This window comes from Pipistrellus hanaki (genome assembly GCF_964339955.1).
Source record: "Pipistrellus hanaki genome assembly, chromosome: 6".
Classification (NCBI taxonomy): domain Eukaryota; kingdom Metazoa; phylum Chordata; class Mammalia; order Chiroptera; family Vespertilionidae; genus Pipistrellus; species Pipistrellus hanaki.
In genome coordinates, this window is record NC_140508.1 from 37,158,424 (window position 1) to 37,173,755 (window position 15,332).

The following is a 15,332-nucleotide window of genomic DNA, read 5'->3' on the forward strand; positions in this document are numbered from 1 at the left end:
TCTGCAGGCCCACGCTCTATCCACTGAGCCAAGCCGGCTAGGGCTGTCTCTTAGTCTTGACTGTTTTCCTAAATACAATAGTCTGTGCAGATATTTGGTGACTGTATCAGCAAGTGGTTAAATTTAAATAATTAAATAAGTTGCCTGAGAGCAACTAATTGCTTTCTTGGAGTTCTGAGAGATGCCCTTTTATATGTAAGTCCTTTCTCTTCACAGTTCCAGAGATTACAAAGTGCTGCATAAAAGAGGAGGAACCAGTGGAGGGCACACCTGTGTTAGGATGAGGGAAGGAGTGAAACGGGGGCAGACAGGGTTTCCTGGAGCTTTGTGTTCTGAATAATGCCTGTTTGTCCTTTATGTGTAGTGAGTGATACTACACTCTGGCACACTTTGCCTAAGTTTCATAAATATTTAATTGGCTTTTTCAGGAGAACAAAGGCAGCCCCGTTGATGACTGAAAATGACAAAGCATCCACCTAACAGACGAGGAATCAGCTTTGAAGTGGGAGCCCAGTTGGAAGCCCGGGACCGATTAAAAAACTGGTATTTTTACATTTTTCTGTTAATTAAATCCTTTCAGTAAAGGACTTTTGCTAGCACTGATAACGAGGGGTAGCCTGGGCTTTTCTGTAGTGTTTTCCTGCTCCCTGACTCTTGGAAGGTGGAAGGAGATAAGTCTAGAGCCATGGGAATGTCCTTTCTCTTTGGTGCAGGGTCCCCTGTGTTAGGGAGACCATTCTGTTACCTCTTGTTTTTTAAAAATTTAATTTCTTCTATTAATTTATTGATTTGAGAGAGAGAGAAAAACATTGATTTGTTGTTCCACTTATTTATACATTCATTGATTGACTCTTGTATGTTCCCTGACCAGGGGTCGAACCTGCAACCTTGGGATATGAGACAGCACTCTAACCAACTGAGCTCCCCAGCCAGGGTCGTGACCTCTTGTTCATACTTGTTTACCCTTTCTGCCTCTTCATCTGAAAAGAGTTATGAGAAAAAGAGGAATGAATGGCTATCGGGAAGGGAAGAGTTAATAGTGGTAGCTCTTTTGCTCGTGGCTGCCTGTCTTTAAGAGAAGAAGAGAGAAAGGCCAGGAATGGAAGAGGGAAGAAAAGGGTTAGATCAGAAAAGGTCTTGTGTTGTGAACAACCCCTGCTGTTTTCTGGGTGTGTTGTATGATTGAAACTTAATTGTCATAATTTAGGGGTGATTAGATTCAGAAGCTGAGGGGTTGTGTTCTTTGTCATTGATGTCTGACCTCTGGCTGGTAATTAGCTGCTTTGAGCATCAGCTTCATCTATAATTGTGGGTAATAGTTGTATTGACCTCACAGAGTTTTATCTGAGGATCAAATTATGGGATATGTAGGGAAAGTCCTTATAAAGTATAAAATGACAATGGTTGTTGAGGACATTCTAGAATTTCCTAGAATGTGAAGGTAGGGATTTCAGAACTCAAACCTTTCTGAGTTAAAAAAAAAAATTTTTTTAAAAGGAAAATTTGCTCTTTTTCCCCCTCTGCTGATTAAAAAAATAATATTTTTATTGATTTTAGAGAGAGAGGAAGGAGAGGTAGAGGAAGATGGAAACGTTGATGAGAGAGAAACATCGATCGGCTGTCTCCTACATGCCCCTGATTGCAGAATCGAACCTGTAACCTCTTGGTGCATGGGTCAGCACCCTACCACTGAGTCACACTGGCTGGATCCTTTCTGAGTTTTTATAAGGAAGAGTGTAGGCTTTCCCTCTGTGGGCCTCCCTCTTTAAAAAAAAAAAAAAAAAAAAAAAAAAAAATATATATATATATATATATATATATATATACACACACACACACACACACACACACACACACACACACACATATATATATATATTCTTAGTGATTTCAGAGAGGAAGGGAAAGGGGGAGAGAGAGAGAAACATTAATGATGAGAGAGAATCATTGATCAGCTGCCTCCAGCATGCGCCACCCCCCTCCCCAACCCCTCACCCCCTTACCCACTGGGGATTTGAGCCGGCAACCTGGGCATGTACCCTGTCCAGGAATTGAACCATGACCTCCTGGTTAATAGATTGACGATCAACCACTGAGATACTGATGCCAGGCTATAATTTATATTTTTGCCTTTCTTTTATATTGAAAATCTTTGTTCCTAATCACACTAATATATTGACCTGTTTGACTTACTCTGTGTTGTACACAAAAATAATTTCAAAGTTAAATACCAATATTACTACTAACAAATCTACTGCATGAGGTTGATGATTTTCTTGGCATTAAAAAAATAAAGATGCATCTAAGGGTAAATTACATTTAATTTGTAACAAATTTTTATATTTAATTTATGTTAAATAGTATTTCAAGGTAAATAATGTGAGTTTCTTTTTAATACTTTTGCAGTATAATTTTATTTCTACTTTTTAAAAAACATATATTTTTATTGATTTCAGAGAGAAGGGAGAGGGAGAGAGACAGAAGCATCAATGATGAGAGAGAATCATCCATCCGCTGCCTCCTGCACACCCCACACTGCGGACTGAGCTGCAGCCCGGGCATGTGCCCCAGCGGGAAATCTAACCCATGACCTCCTGGTTCATAGGTCAATGCTCAATCACTATCCATGTCCTCTAAGCTCTACTTTTTTAAAAACAGATTTCTGTCCGAAACCGGTTTGGCTCAGCGGTAGAGCGTCGGTCTGCGGACTAAAAGGTCCCGGGTTCGATTCCGGTCAAGGGCATGTACATTGGTTGCGGGCACATCTCCGGTAGGGGGTGTGCAAAAGGCAGCTGGTCGATGTTTCTCTCTCATTGATGTTTCTAGCTCTCTATCTCTCTCCCTTCCTCTCTGTAAAAAATCAATAAAATATATATATAAAAAAATAAAAATAAAATAAAAACAGATTTCTGGGTTCAATATGGGGCACAGAAGCTACATATTTTTATTTATTTATTTTTAAAATATGTTTTTATATGTTTTAGAAAGAGAGAGGAGTGGAGAGGGAGAGAGAGAAGGAGAGAGAGAGAGAGAGAGAGTGAGAGAGAAGCATTGATGGGCTGCCTTCTGCGACCCTCCACTGGCATGGAGGTCCAAATCCTGGTATGTGCCCTGATTGGGAATCTAACTGAGGACCTCTGAGTACATGGGATGATGCTCAACTAACTGAGCCACACTGGCCAGGGCTACATTTAACATCATTTTTAATATACATATAGTAACATTCCCCCTTTTTTTGTTGTACACACGAGTTTTAAGTGTGTACATCATATGTAGATTCATATAAGCATATGTAGATTGGTATAAGCATCAATACTAATAGGAGATAGAACACTTCAAAGAATTATCTCATGCTATATACCTTTTCCAGTTTATAAATTAGTTTATTTGATTTTTTTTTGTACTTGTTTATCTGTCTTCCCCACAAGAATGCATGCTTAGTGAGGGCTAATCTGTTAGATTGGATTCTCCCAAGAAACTATGCAATTGATTTATTTGGGAACCATCTATAGGAGGAAATGGGAGTGAAGTGAAGAGGCTGGGAGAGCTATCAGACTGCCTTGCTTAGCCTGACCCCTGTGGAGAAGAGAGAAGGAAGGTAGGAAGTTTTAGATAGCAGTGCAATTCTCAGAAAATTTTGTCAAAGGAGATTAGGAGAGTCCTCAAGCTGAAATGCAATAATTGAACTGGAAGGCGTGATGTTCCTCTGGGCAGGATGATTCTCAGATCCTTGTCCAGTGGAGTCAAGAATGAAACCACGGACAAAAGGTGTTATAATGAAATATGGAAATTTATTCAGAAACAGGCACAGACTCCCACGTCGGGAGGGGGAGAGAGTCCCTTTTTTGCACGGTTTATAAAGGCAGTTCTTTTTGCCCTGACATCCCACCTCTGATTGGTCAATCCCTCTGATTTGGTCACTATAGCAACTTCAGAGCTCACACCTCATGTGAGGTATGTGAGGTTCTCCTTTTCTCTTTTATTATTTTTCTATTCCCTTTGGGCTTTCCTCTACCCTCTCTGAATGAGGGGCTTCCTTCCCTTTATTTTGTAAATATATACCTTCTGCGGCTCTCAGCTCCCTTATTCTATGGAAATATATCTTCTGAAGTTCTGTAGCCCTCTGTTTTTTTTTTTTTTATGGACTCCTTAATTCCTTAAATTTCCTAAAACCTGCCTATTTTACCCTTAAACACTCTTTTCAAACCCAAAGTTGTCAAGAGTATTGTCTCCCAGAAAGTCTTGTCTTATTATTTCTACTTAACCATTGGCTAGGAGAAGTGTGGAGAAGGCACAGAGATGGTGATTGGTTTAGAGGTGTTACAACTGCAATCAAGGTACTAGCCACTTGATAAGGATGTGATAGGTGTATTTTTTTCTCCTCTAAGTTTTATTTAAATTCTGCTATTTATAAATCACTGTTATACATCTAAGGAATTGTATAGAAAGTGTATACAATAATTTCTGTTCTTAAAGAATTCCCCATAGCTCTGCTCTACCTGATTCCCCACCCCACCCAATGCCTTTACCTCCTGCCACTGTCTTCATCCATAGGTGTAAGATCTTTGTCTAACCTCATCCCACACCCCTCAGACCCCCTTCCCCCTGAGAATTGTCAGTCCACTCCCTTTCTATGTCTCTGATTCTATTATATTCACAAGTCCATTCTGTTCTTCAGACTTTTTATTCACTTGATTTTTAGATTCACTTGTTGGTAGGTATGTATTTGATGTCTTTTTGTTGTTCATAATTTTTATGTTTACTTTTTTCTTCTCTTCTTAAAGAATACTCTTTAGCATTTCATGTAAATGAAAGGGAGTTTGTAATATATAGGGAGATTGTAATATATAAATTTGGGAGTTTGTAATATATAAATTTGGATTTTCCATGGAGATCATTAGTTCTCAAAATAGTTTATCTCACCAAACAGACTGTGGATAGTGATAAGAATCTGTCCTCTAATTTTGGACCTACCACTTTGGGGGGAACTTTCTATATGTCCTCTTCTTATTCTATAGGCAGAGTAATCCTGCCTGCACTCTTTTTTTTTTTTTTTTTTTTTTTTTAAAAATATATTTTATTGATTTTTTTACAGAGAAGAAGGGAGAAGGATAGAGAGCTAGAAACGTCTTGCATACCCCCTACTGGGGATATGCCCACAACCAATGTACATGCCCTTGACCGGAATTGAACCTGGGACCTTTCAGTCCGCAGACGGATGCTCTACCACTGAGCCAAACCGGTTTCGGCCCTGACTGCACTCTTTATCTCCAGGGTTCTGTAGGTGCACTGTCTAGCATGTGAGAAGCTACAGTTTCCTATTAATGATGCTTGATGAATAGAATGGAAGCTGCTTGTTCTGGGGCCTTCTTTGCCTCCTTCCTGCCATCTGTCAGGAGCACACTGTCTGCCCTGAACAGTAAGCCTGGGCTTCCCTGTTGATCTGAACATAGTAATGAAAAAAGCTCCTTTTGTCTTTTGCTTTCCTGACACTTTGGTACATTTCCACTACTTTGTTTCCTTTTAAGTTGATCATAATCGCTTTCTATTTCAAAGGGATTTTTAAATCTGTTTCATAATGTCCTTAGCTTTCTTTTCTATTTCTTTTTCATTAGGATTATTTGCACTGATCAAGTTTGAGTTCCTGGCTCATATTTTTTCATTTCTTATATCATCTTTTTCCTCCAGTCTTTTATTTCTGAGCTCTCCACATACATGAGTATCTGCTGTGCGTCAGGCATAGTGCTAGGCACTATGGAAATGAAGAAAAATCTAGAGGCCAGTGGGGTATTTGGCTTTGGCTTTTAGCATTGCCAGGCAAGGACTGTTAATCATATAGTCCCATGCTTATGTTTGTAGTAATAATAGCTCACAGTTAGTGATTTACTCTGTGCCAGGCATCTAAAGGCTTTACGTATTAAACCCCATTTAATTCTCACAACACTATGAGGTGGTACTTTTATTATTACCAATTTATATATTAGGAAACAGAGGCACAGAATAGTTAAGTAAGTTGCCCAACTAATTATTAGTGGGTTTGAGATTTAAATTCAGGTAATCTGGCTTTTGAGCCCATGCTGTGTTCTATACCCAGGATGGAGAATAAAGTCCCAGAAAGTAATTATATCATGAGGTGATATTTACACATGTAAATATCCAAGGGAAGAACAATTAATTTCACATGTGGGAATTTCAGCAGGCTTTACAAAGATGACTTGATGCCAAGTCATTCATTCAGTGCTAGATGCTAGAGATAGAGTAGTGGTTAATATAGACATAGACTCTGTTCTTTAGGAGCTGATATTTCAGTGGAGGTAGGTAGATTATAAACAAACAGATTAATACCTGTAAGGTTAGGTTGTGAGAGGAATAAGTACTGGTAAGTAGATAGTGACACTGTGTGTATGAGGAGTGGTTTTTTTCTTTTCTTTTTTTAAATATAGAGGGTATTTAAGGATGGTGTGTCTGACAAGGAGAAGTGAGGGAGTGATCCAGGTTAGGGAAAGAAAATTTCAAGCAGAGACAGCAAGGCACAGAATGCTAGGTATGTTTAAGAAATAGGAGAGTAAGGAGTTTGGGGTTAGAGATAGGAGAGGAGTCCATAAATGTTAGGAGAAGCCAAATTGGCTGTAATAAAAGGTTTGGACTTCATTTTAAATGTAATAGTAAGTCATGAAAGATTTTAAACAGGGAAATGACATGATCTGATTTCAGTTACTAAAATGGTTGTGGTTATTGTGTATGGAATATGCTGTAGGCAGGTATGGGCGGAAATAGGGAGTATAATAAGGAATCTTTGTAGTCCAAATTAAAGGTGGATTAAACTAAAAATCAGTGGTAGAGATGATGAAGAGTGATCAGAGTATGGGTATTTATTTGAAGATGCAGTTGACAGACTTACTGATGTTGTGAGAGACAGAGAAGAGTCAAGGATGATTCCAGGGGCTTTTGATCTAAGTACTAGAAGAATTACTATTTCCTACTAGTAATGGGAAAATTAGCAGCCTAATTTTGCATATATTAAATATAGAATTCCTTTTATTTTTTTAAGGTTATTTTTATTGATTTCAGAGAGAAAGGGAGAGGGAGAGAGAGGAAGAAACATCATTGATGAGAGAGAATCACTGATAGGCTGTTTCGAGCCAGCAACCTGGGCACATGCCCTAACAGGGAGTCGAACCATGACTTCCTGGTTCATAAATTGATGCTTAATCATTGAGCCACGCGGCTGGGCAGTATGGGATTTCGTTTAGATAATTAAGTAGAGATGTTGAGCAGCAGATGGTTGAATGACTGAGTCAAGCATTCATGAGCTCTGCATTAGAGATAGAAATTTGGGAGTTGGCAGTGAGTATATGGGATTAAAAGAAAAAAATCTTATGTTGAAGAGCAGCTTTAGGTTCACAGTAAAACTGAGCAGAAAATAGAATTCCCATCCCTTGCCCTCACACATATATAGCCTTCCCCACTATCAACATCCTTCACCAAAGCGGTTCCTTTGTTATAATCAATGAACCTACATTGAGATGTCATCATCATCCAAAATCCATAGTTTACATTAGGGTTCACTTTTGGTGTATATTCTATGGGTTTTGATAAATGTATAAAGACATGTATTCACTATATGTACAGAATAGTTTCACTGCCCTAAAGTTTCTCTGTGATTTGCCTCTTCTTTCCCTAACCTCTGGCTATCACTGATGTTTTTACTATCTTTATATTTTTGCCTTTTCCATAATGTCATCTAATTGGACATACATACAGTAGGTAGCCTTTTTGGTTTGCTTCTTTCATATAGTACTATTCATTTAAGATTTCTTCATGTCTTTTCATGGCTTGATAGCTCATTTCTTTTTAGTCCTAAATAATTTTTTATTGTCTCATACATCACTGTTTATCTGTTCACCTACTGAAAGACATTTGGTTGCTTCCAAGTTTTGGTAACTAGGAATAAAGCTGCTACAAACATCTGTGTGCAGGTTTTTATGTGGACATAAGTTTTCAACTCAGTTGGGTAAATGCCATATTTTTCGGACCATAAGACGCACCAGTTTTTAGAGAAGGGAAATGAAGAAAAAAAGATTCTGAAACAGATAGTGTCCTAAAATATTTTATGTGCATTAAAACCCAACATCACAGTCATAAACACATGTAATCAACCCTGTAAAGTAAACAGCAGCATTTAGAACCATTTTAGAGCCGGGCAAGCACACAGAGACCACACAGAGCCGGGCAAGTAAAAAAACTTTTTTTTTTACAGTATATGTGTAGGCTATATTTGGACCATAAGACGCAGGGACTTTTTCCCCCCACTTCTGGGGGGAAAAAAGTGCGTCTTATGGTCCGAAAAATACGGTACTAAGCAATGTGATTGCTGAATCCTATGGTAAAAGTATGTTTAGTTCTATAAGAAATTGCTAAACTGTCTTTCAAAGTGGTCTACCATTTTGCATTCACACCATCTATGAATGTGATTTCCAGTTGCTGCACCTTCTCACCAGTATTTGGTATTATCAGTATTTTGAATTTTGGCCATTATAATAGACTAATAGCCCTGTGCACGAATCCATGTGCCAGTAGCTCTCTGTGGGGCCTGTCCGCTCCTCGCCCGGGGCCCAGAGGCCTATCGGTGGCTGAGCACTCTCTTTCTATGCCCCTGATTCTATTATATTCACCAGTTTATTCTGTTCATCAGATTTTTTATTCACTTGATTTTTAGATTCCTTTGTTGATAGATATGTATTTGTTGTTCATAATTTTTATATTTAACTTTTTCTTCTTCCTCTTCTTAAAGAATACCCTTCAGAATTTCATATAATACTGGTTTGGTGATGAAACTCCTTTAGCTTTTTCTTATCTGTGAAGCTCTTTATCTCACCTTCAATTCTGAATGATAGCTTTTCTGGGTAGAGTAATCTTGATTGTAGGTTCTTGCTATTCATCACTTTGAATATTTTTTGCCACTCCCTTCTGGCCTGCATAGTTTCTGTTGAGAAATCACCTGACAATCATATGGGTACTCCCTTGTAGGTAACTAACTGTTTTTCTCTTGCTGCTTTCAAGATTCTCTCTTTGTCTTTTGCCCTTGGCATTTTATGTGTATCTTGGTGTGATCCTCTTTGGATTCCTTTTGTTTGTGGCTCTGTGTGCTTCCTGGACTTGTAAGTATTTCTTTCACCAGGTGGGGGAAGTTTTCTGTCATTATTTCTTCAAATAGGTTTTCAATATCTTACTCTCTCTATTTTTCTGGCACCCCCACAATTCTGATGTTGGTACGCTTGAAGTTGTCCCAGAGGCTCCTTACACTATCTTCATATTTTTGGATTCTTTTTTCTTTTTGCTTTTCTGGTTGGGTGTTGTTCGCGTCTTTGTATTTCAAATCTTTGACTTGATTCTTCGGATCTTATAGTCTGCTGTTGGATCTCTGTATATTATTCTTTATTTCAGCAGTGTATGCTTATTTCTAATTGGTCCTTTTTCTTTTCTTTTCTTTATTTTTTTTTAAATATATTTTATTGATTTTGTATAGAAAGGAAGGGAGAGAGATAGAGAGTTAGAAACATCGATGAGAGAGTCATGGATCAGCTGCCTCTTGCCCACCCCCTACTGGGGATATGCCCACAACCAAGGTACATGCCCTTGACCGGAATTGAACCCGGGACCCTTCGGTCCCCAAGCCGACACTCCATCTATTGAGCCAAACCGGATTCGGCTAATTGGTCCTTTTTCATATCCTCCAGGGTAGGGGTGTCGAACTCAATCAGAGAAGGGGCCAAAATCTAAAATCCAGCCTAAATCGCGGGCCGAATGGTTTACTGAACAGTCATAAACTGACAATGTCATAAACTGACAGCGGAGTGCAGTGATGACAGCGCGGTGCGGGCCACATTGCAAGGCCTGGCGGGCTGGATTTGGCCCGCGGGCCTTGTGTTTGACACATGTGCTCCAGGGTCTCACTAAATTTATCGGGGGTTTCTAGAAAATTCTTTTTTTTTTTTTAAATATATTTTATTGATTTTATACAGAGAGGAAGGGAGAGAGATAGAGAGTTAGAAACATCGATGAGAGAGAGTCATCGATCAGCTGCCTCTTGCACACCCCCTACCGGGGATATGCCCGCAACCAAGGTACATGCCCTTGACCAGAATTGAACCCGGGACCCTTCAGTCCCCAAGCCGACGCTCTATCCATTGAGCCAAACCGGTCCCGGCTAGAAAATTCTTGTAAAACCTTATAACGGTGGTTTTGAATTCTATATCCAGTAATTTGCTTTCCTCCATTTCTGTCATTTGTGAACTGTTCTTTGGCTGCTTCCCTGTGTTGATAGAGTGGCTTTGTGTGCTAGGGGTCCTATAGGGTACCTGAGGTGGACACTCTTGGTGCACCCCTTTGTGGGCTGTGTGCACAGTCTTGTTGTAGTTAAGCCTTGATTGTTAGTATCACTGGGAGGAATTGTCCTCCAGGCTAGTTGGCTGGGAAAATCAGCTGTGTCTATGATGGGAGAACTTCTGTGCTGGAGACACCTTTATGGGGCAAGACTTGCTTCAGTGGGGTTTTGGCACTCATTAAGTCTGCCCCCTGAGTGTGTCCCTTATGGATCTGAGGAGTTGTAATGTAATCTGGATGGTCTCACTTTGACCATTGGCTCTTGGATCTCTAAGGAGGTGCTAATTTAGCCTCTGCCTGAGGCCACCCAGCAGGAGATATGGAGAGATCTGCAGATTCCTCTTCTTTGTTTGGGTTTTGGAGGTGCCTAGATGAGGACCAGCTGTGAAGCAGTGCAAGCTGCTGTGGGGCCTTGGGCCTTCTTTTGGATATTCTGGGTCTCTCTGACCCAGCTGCAGTTTGTTGGTAATTTTAGAATTCAAAGGGCCAAGCCATTCATATGCAAAAGCTTCTGTGCACAGCTTGGGTGGGGTTGTAAATTGGGTGGGGCAGGGTCTCAGGGAATCCATAGGGTGGAGCAAACAGCAATGGTTGATCCTCAGTCCTGCCCTAAAAGGCCCCTGGGTCTCAGTGTCCCGTGGTAATCCCTGTAAGCACCTCTGAGAGAAAGCCACCCTTGAGTTCTGAAAGATACCAGACCATCCAGTTTCTCTCCATATTAGTCTGAGTTCCCATAGTCTCACCTGGAACTGGAGTTCAGAGCAGTTGGGAGCTTGTGTCTCCCTCATGATTGAGAAAGACAACTGCGTACTCAGTTGCCAGTTCTTTCTGGCACGCCTTCATACTTCTGCACTTTACTTCCACAACTCTTCTGTGTCTCAGTGTGCTTTTCTCTTCTAGTTGTAGAATTTCCACTCAGCCAGCCTTCCTGTGATTCTGGATGATCTCCATTTTGTCTTTTAGTTGTAGTTTTGAAGTGGTTGTGCGAGGCAAAAATTTCAGGTGTTTACCTATGCCGCCAACTTTGTTTCTTCGACACCAAGTATTTATTGTGTGTCTCTATCTCACACCCATTGCCGGTACTAACAGAGGGATACAGAGGTTGCCTGATGGGACTGTCAGTTATTGGTGAGAAATGATTGTGGTAAAGAGGAGAAATGAATTCAAGACATTTCCTGAGTTAGAAGTGTCAGATGTGGATTAATGGAAGTGGTGAAGGAATAAGGAAAGAGTTAAGACATCCAGAACAGCACAGTTTTTCTGCAGCTTAATAGTTAGCCCTTTGTTTGTCATTAAAACAACTTTCATCCCTATCCCCTCTCCAATAAAGGCTAGGGATGGCTTAGAATGTTATTTTTGTGCATAGAAGCCTTTTTGCTTTTGCTGTGTGCTCTGAAACCAGGAATGGAGGCACACTGTAATTTCTGTCATATGTTTGCAGAAAAACTATTTATATAGGAAAAAAATCTGGAAGCAGCCTGAGTGTCCAACCCATAGGGGGAAGTTTATGCAAATTCTGGGCTGGCCACTAAGTACACTATAAGGTGGTTAAGATAAAATACACCTGGGTGGATGTGCATCACTTATAAGGATATTTACCTGTGAAGTCAAATTAAGAGTAGAAAGCTCTTCCCTGGGTTTAGAATCAGGTTTGGATACTGATCTTGGGTATTACTCTATTTGAGTCTCCATTTCCACAAATGTAAAATGGCTTCAGTGACAATGACTTCTTTTTTTTTTTTTTTTAAATATATATTTTATTGATTTTTTACAGAGAAGAGGCGAGAGGGATAGAGAGTTAGAAACATCGATGAGAGAGAATCATCGATTAGCTGCCTCTTGCACACTCCCTACTGGGGATGTGCCCGCAACCAATGTACATGCCCTTGACCGGAATTGAACCTGGGACCTTTCAATCCGCAGACCGATGCTCTATCCATTGAGCCAAACCGGTTTCGGCAGACAATGACTTCTTAAGTCCTCATAGGATTATGGCAAAGATCCAGTAGTCCACGATATTGGGAAAAATTGGACAGATACATGCAAAAAAAAAAAAAAAAAGGAAGAAAGAAAGAAACTAGACCCACCAATTAATTTTATGCATTGGTCCAAAGACCTGTAATAGTAAACCATTAAAGAAAGGGGATTTGAATAGGCAGGTTGTGTTGTTTTATGGAGGCTTACTCGTCTTTGGTAGACTAAATAGAGAAGGAGAAATATAATTGAGATATCCATATTCTTCTCCCTATTTTACTAGAGAGGAAACCTCTTTTGTCTCCCACAATTGTACTACTCAGTTCATCAGATCTTACAATTAGCCTTTCTGCTGTCAAGACAGCAACTTTATGTCAGTTGGATTGGAGTAGGGAGACTAGTTTCAGAGCTGTTTAACTCCTTTTGTTAATATTTCTTGAGCAACTAATTATATGTATAGTACCATTAGGAATTTTGAAAAGTATGTCCTTTTAGTCCTGTGTGAGAAATACCCACATGAAGTGATGGGGGCCTAAACTTGGGTAGTGACTGAAATTGAAATGGTAACTGGAGTTTGAGAGTCTTGGGATTGGAGAATTGACAGGACATGTGACCTTGGGGAAGAATAGGAAGAGTAGCATTCTTATGCTGAACACATTGAATGCCCAGTACCTGCAGCCTGCTGTAATAGATTAACATCAAGCAAACTGCTTTAAAAGATACTAGTGTAATATTGAAGAGGACATAGCATATAGATACAAGCAGCAGGCCTATTCACTTAGGTAGCACTTATTAGTTCAGCGATGCTAGATACAGGAAAGGAAATGATGCAAATCCAAGTTGCAGGGAGAAAATATTGGTAGAATTTAAATTTTCTCAACCTAGAATAGCATTTGTAATAATGGACAAATATGTAAATTGACCGTACCACTGTGATGCACACAGCCAATCAGGAGTAAGTATGCAAATTAACCCAACAAAGATGGTGGGCCTGTGGGCAGGGTGCACGTGTGCACTTGTAGAGCAGCCAGGGGCACAGCATCACTGTAGTGGTGACATGGGCGTTCCTGCCTCCTGGCTGCTCAGGGCCTATGTGCACAGGAGCTGAGTGTGGGGGCGGGGGGAGGGAAATGTCCACTCACTCTCTGTGTTGCCAGGGTGATGTGGCAGGTATCCCCGAACTCTGCCTGCTTTGAGCCTGTGGCCAGCCATGCACTGGTGCTGAGCGGCTGGGGTCCTGGGGATACCACTGGAGTTTCTGGTCCTGTTAGCCCAGCCTGGGGGCTGCTGGAGCTCTCAGTCCACTTGGTTTTTGCAGCCCCTGGACCTGAAGTGGAAACCAAGGACACGGGGAGCACCAGGAATGCTGGGAATCATAGTTTTGGTGGCAGATGCATTGCTGAATCTCCTAGACACTAGAGCAAAGTGAGCCTGGAGCGAGTTACTGTTGCGGGTGGGGGATGGAGGAAAAGCAAAGGGGAGAGATATAAGTAAAGTCACAGTGTCGAGGAAAAACTAAAGTGAAGATATCCTTCAACTTCTAGGAAATCTCCACCAATGGGGCAAAGAGGGAAAAAAAAGACCTCTCTTATTCTGTGAGCACTAAACCAAACTGGGTTGGGGTCTCAGACAATTCACTCATATGATTGCAAAGACAGACAGGATTGGAGAGGGCTTCCCTGAGGGTTCCCAGATTGGAGAGGGTACAGGTCGGGCTAAGGGGATCCCCCCCCTGCTCTCTGCAGGAATTTTCATGCACTGGGTCCCTAGTCTGATTATATAAGAGAACAATTGCATGCAGTATTTTCTATTTTTATTTTTAACCATTTATTTATTTTTGGAATGAGTAATACATTTATATGGTTGAAAAATGAAAAAGTATTAAAAGACATACTACAAAAAGGCTCCCTCTCACTTTTGCCCCTCACATACCCAATTCCTCCCCTGTATCCATCAGGTTTAAATGCTGGAAACAGAAACCACTCTGGGTACTTTAGCTACAAAAGGGATTAACACAAGAAATTGGGTACTTATAAATTGTTGGGTTGGAGGAGCAGGGTCTAAGGATCTAAGGAGGCTCCCTTAAATTATCAGTCTGAGGGACCCACCACTGTGATCTGGTCGTCAGGAAGTTACTAATGCTACTGCCAACCTTCCACACTGCTGCTTGACCGACCAAGGAAGCTAGTGACTAGACATTAGCCCCTTGCTACTACAGACTAGCACATCAGCATCACCTGGGAGCTTGGTTTAAATATCTTAGGCCCTAGCTTCACCTACAGAATTAGAATCTGCATTTTATGATTTTTTAAATAAATATATTTTTATTGATTTCAAAGAGGATGGGAGAGGGTGAGAGAGAAAATCTTCGGTTGGCTGCCTCCTGCACCCCTACACTGGGGATCAAGCCCACAACCTGGCCATTTACCCTGATCGACTGGGAATTGAACCATGACTTCCTGGTTCATAGGTTCACACACAACCACTGAACCATGCTGGCTGGGCCTGATGATATGTATTAAAAGAAAGTCTGAGAGGTCTTGCACTGGAGCTTTAGTCCTGGCCACTATATGTTGCCTCTAAACCCACAGTCTCCATGACCTTGATTGCCAATTGTCTTTTTGTTTTTAATGTTTTATTGATTTTAGAGAGAGGAAGAGAGAAGGGGAGAGAAAGAAACATTAATTGGCTGCCTTCTGTATGCCAGTGGAGCCTGCAACCCAGTCATATGTCCTGACCAGGAGTTGAACCGGCAACCTCTTGGTGCATTTGGTGTGTGGGATGACAAATAACCAACTGAGCCACACTGGCTGGGCTTGATTGCCAATTGTAAGGGAGTCAGGGAAATATAGTTATTGGTTTTCCCAACTCTCAGTCTAGAAGAAGAATGCAAAAGAGATTGAAAGAGTTCATCTACTGAACTGATCATACTTATACAAGTAACCATTGTTAGTTTCTTGTATATCTTTTTT

General features: G+C 40.6%; 1 protein-coding gene across 2 annotated transcripts in view; it reads left to right on the forward strand.

Annotated features, from left to right (window-relative positions):
- PHF20 (PHD finger protein 20) overlaps positions 1–15,332 on the forward strand; it is a 106,870-nt gene that overhangs the window by 23,657 nt on the left and 67,881 nt on the right. For both annotated transcript variants that reach the window (XM_084888638.1, XM_084888639.1), the window contains exon 2: positions 429–543. In XM_084888638.1, the coding sequence (XP_084744764.1) occupies positions 461–543 (83 nt within the window). In that variant the 5' untranslated portion in view covers positions 429–460. The remainder of the gene's footprint in view (positions 1–428; positions 544–15,332) is intronic.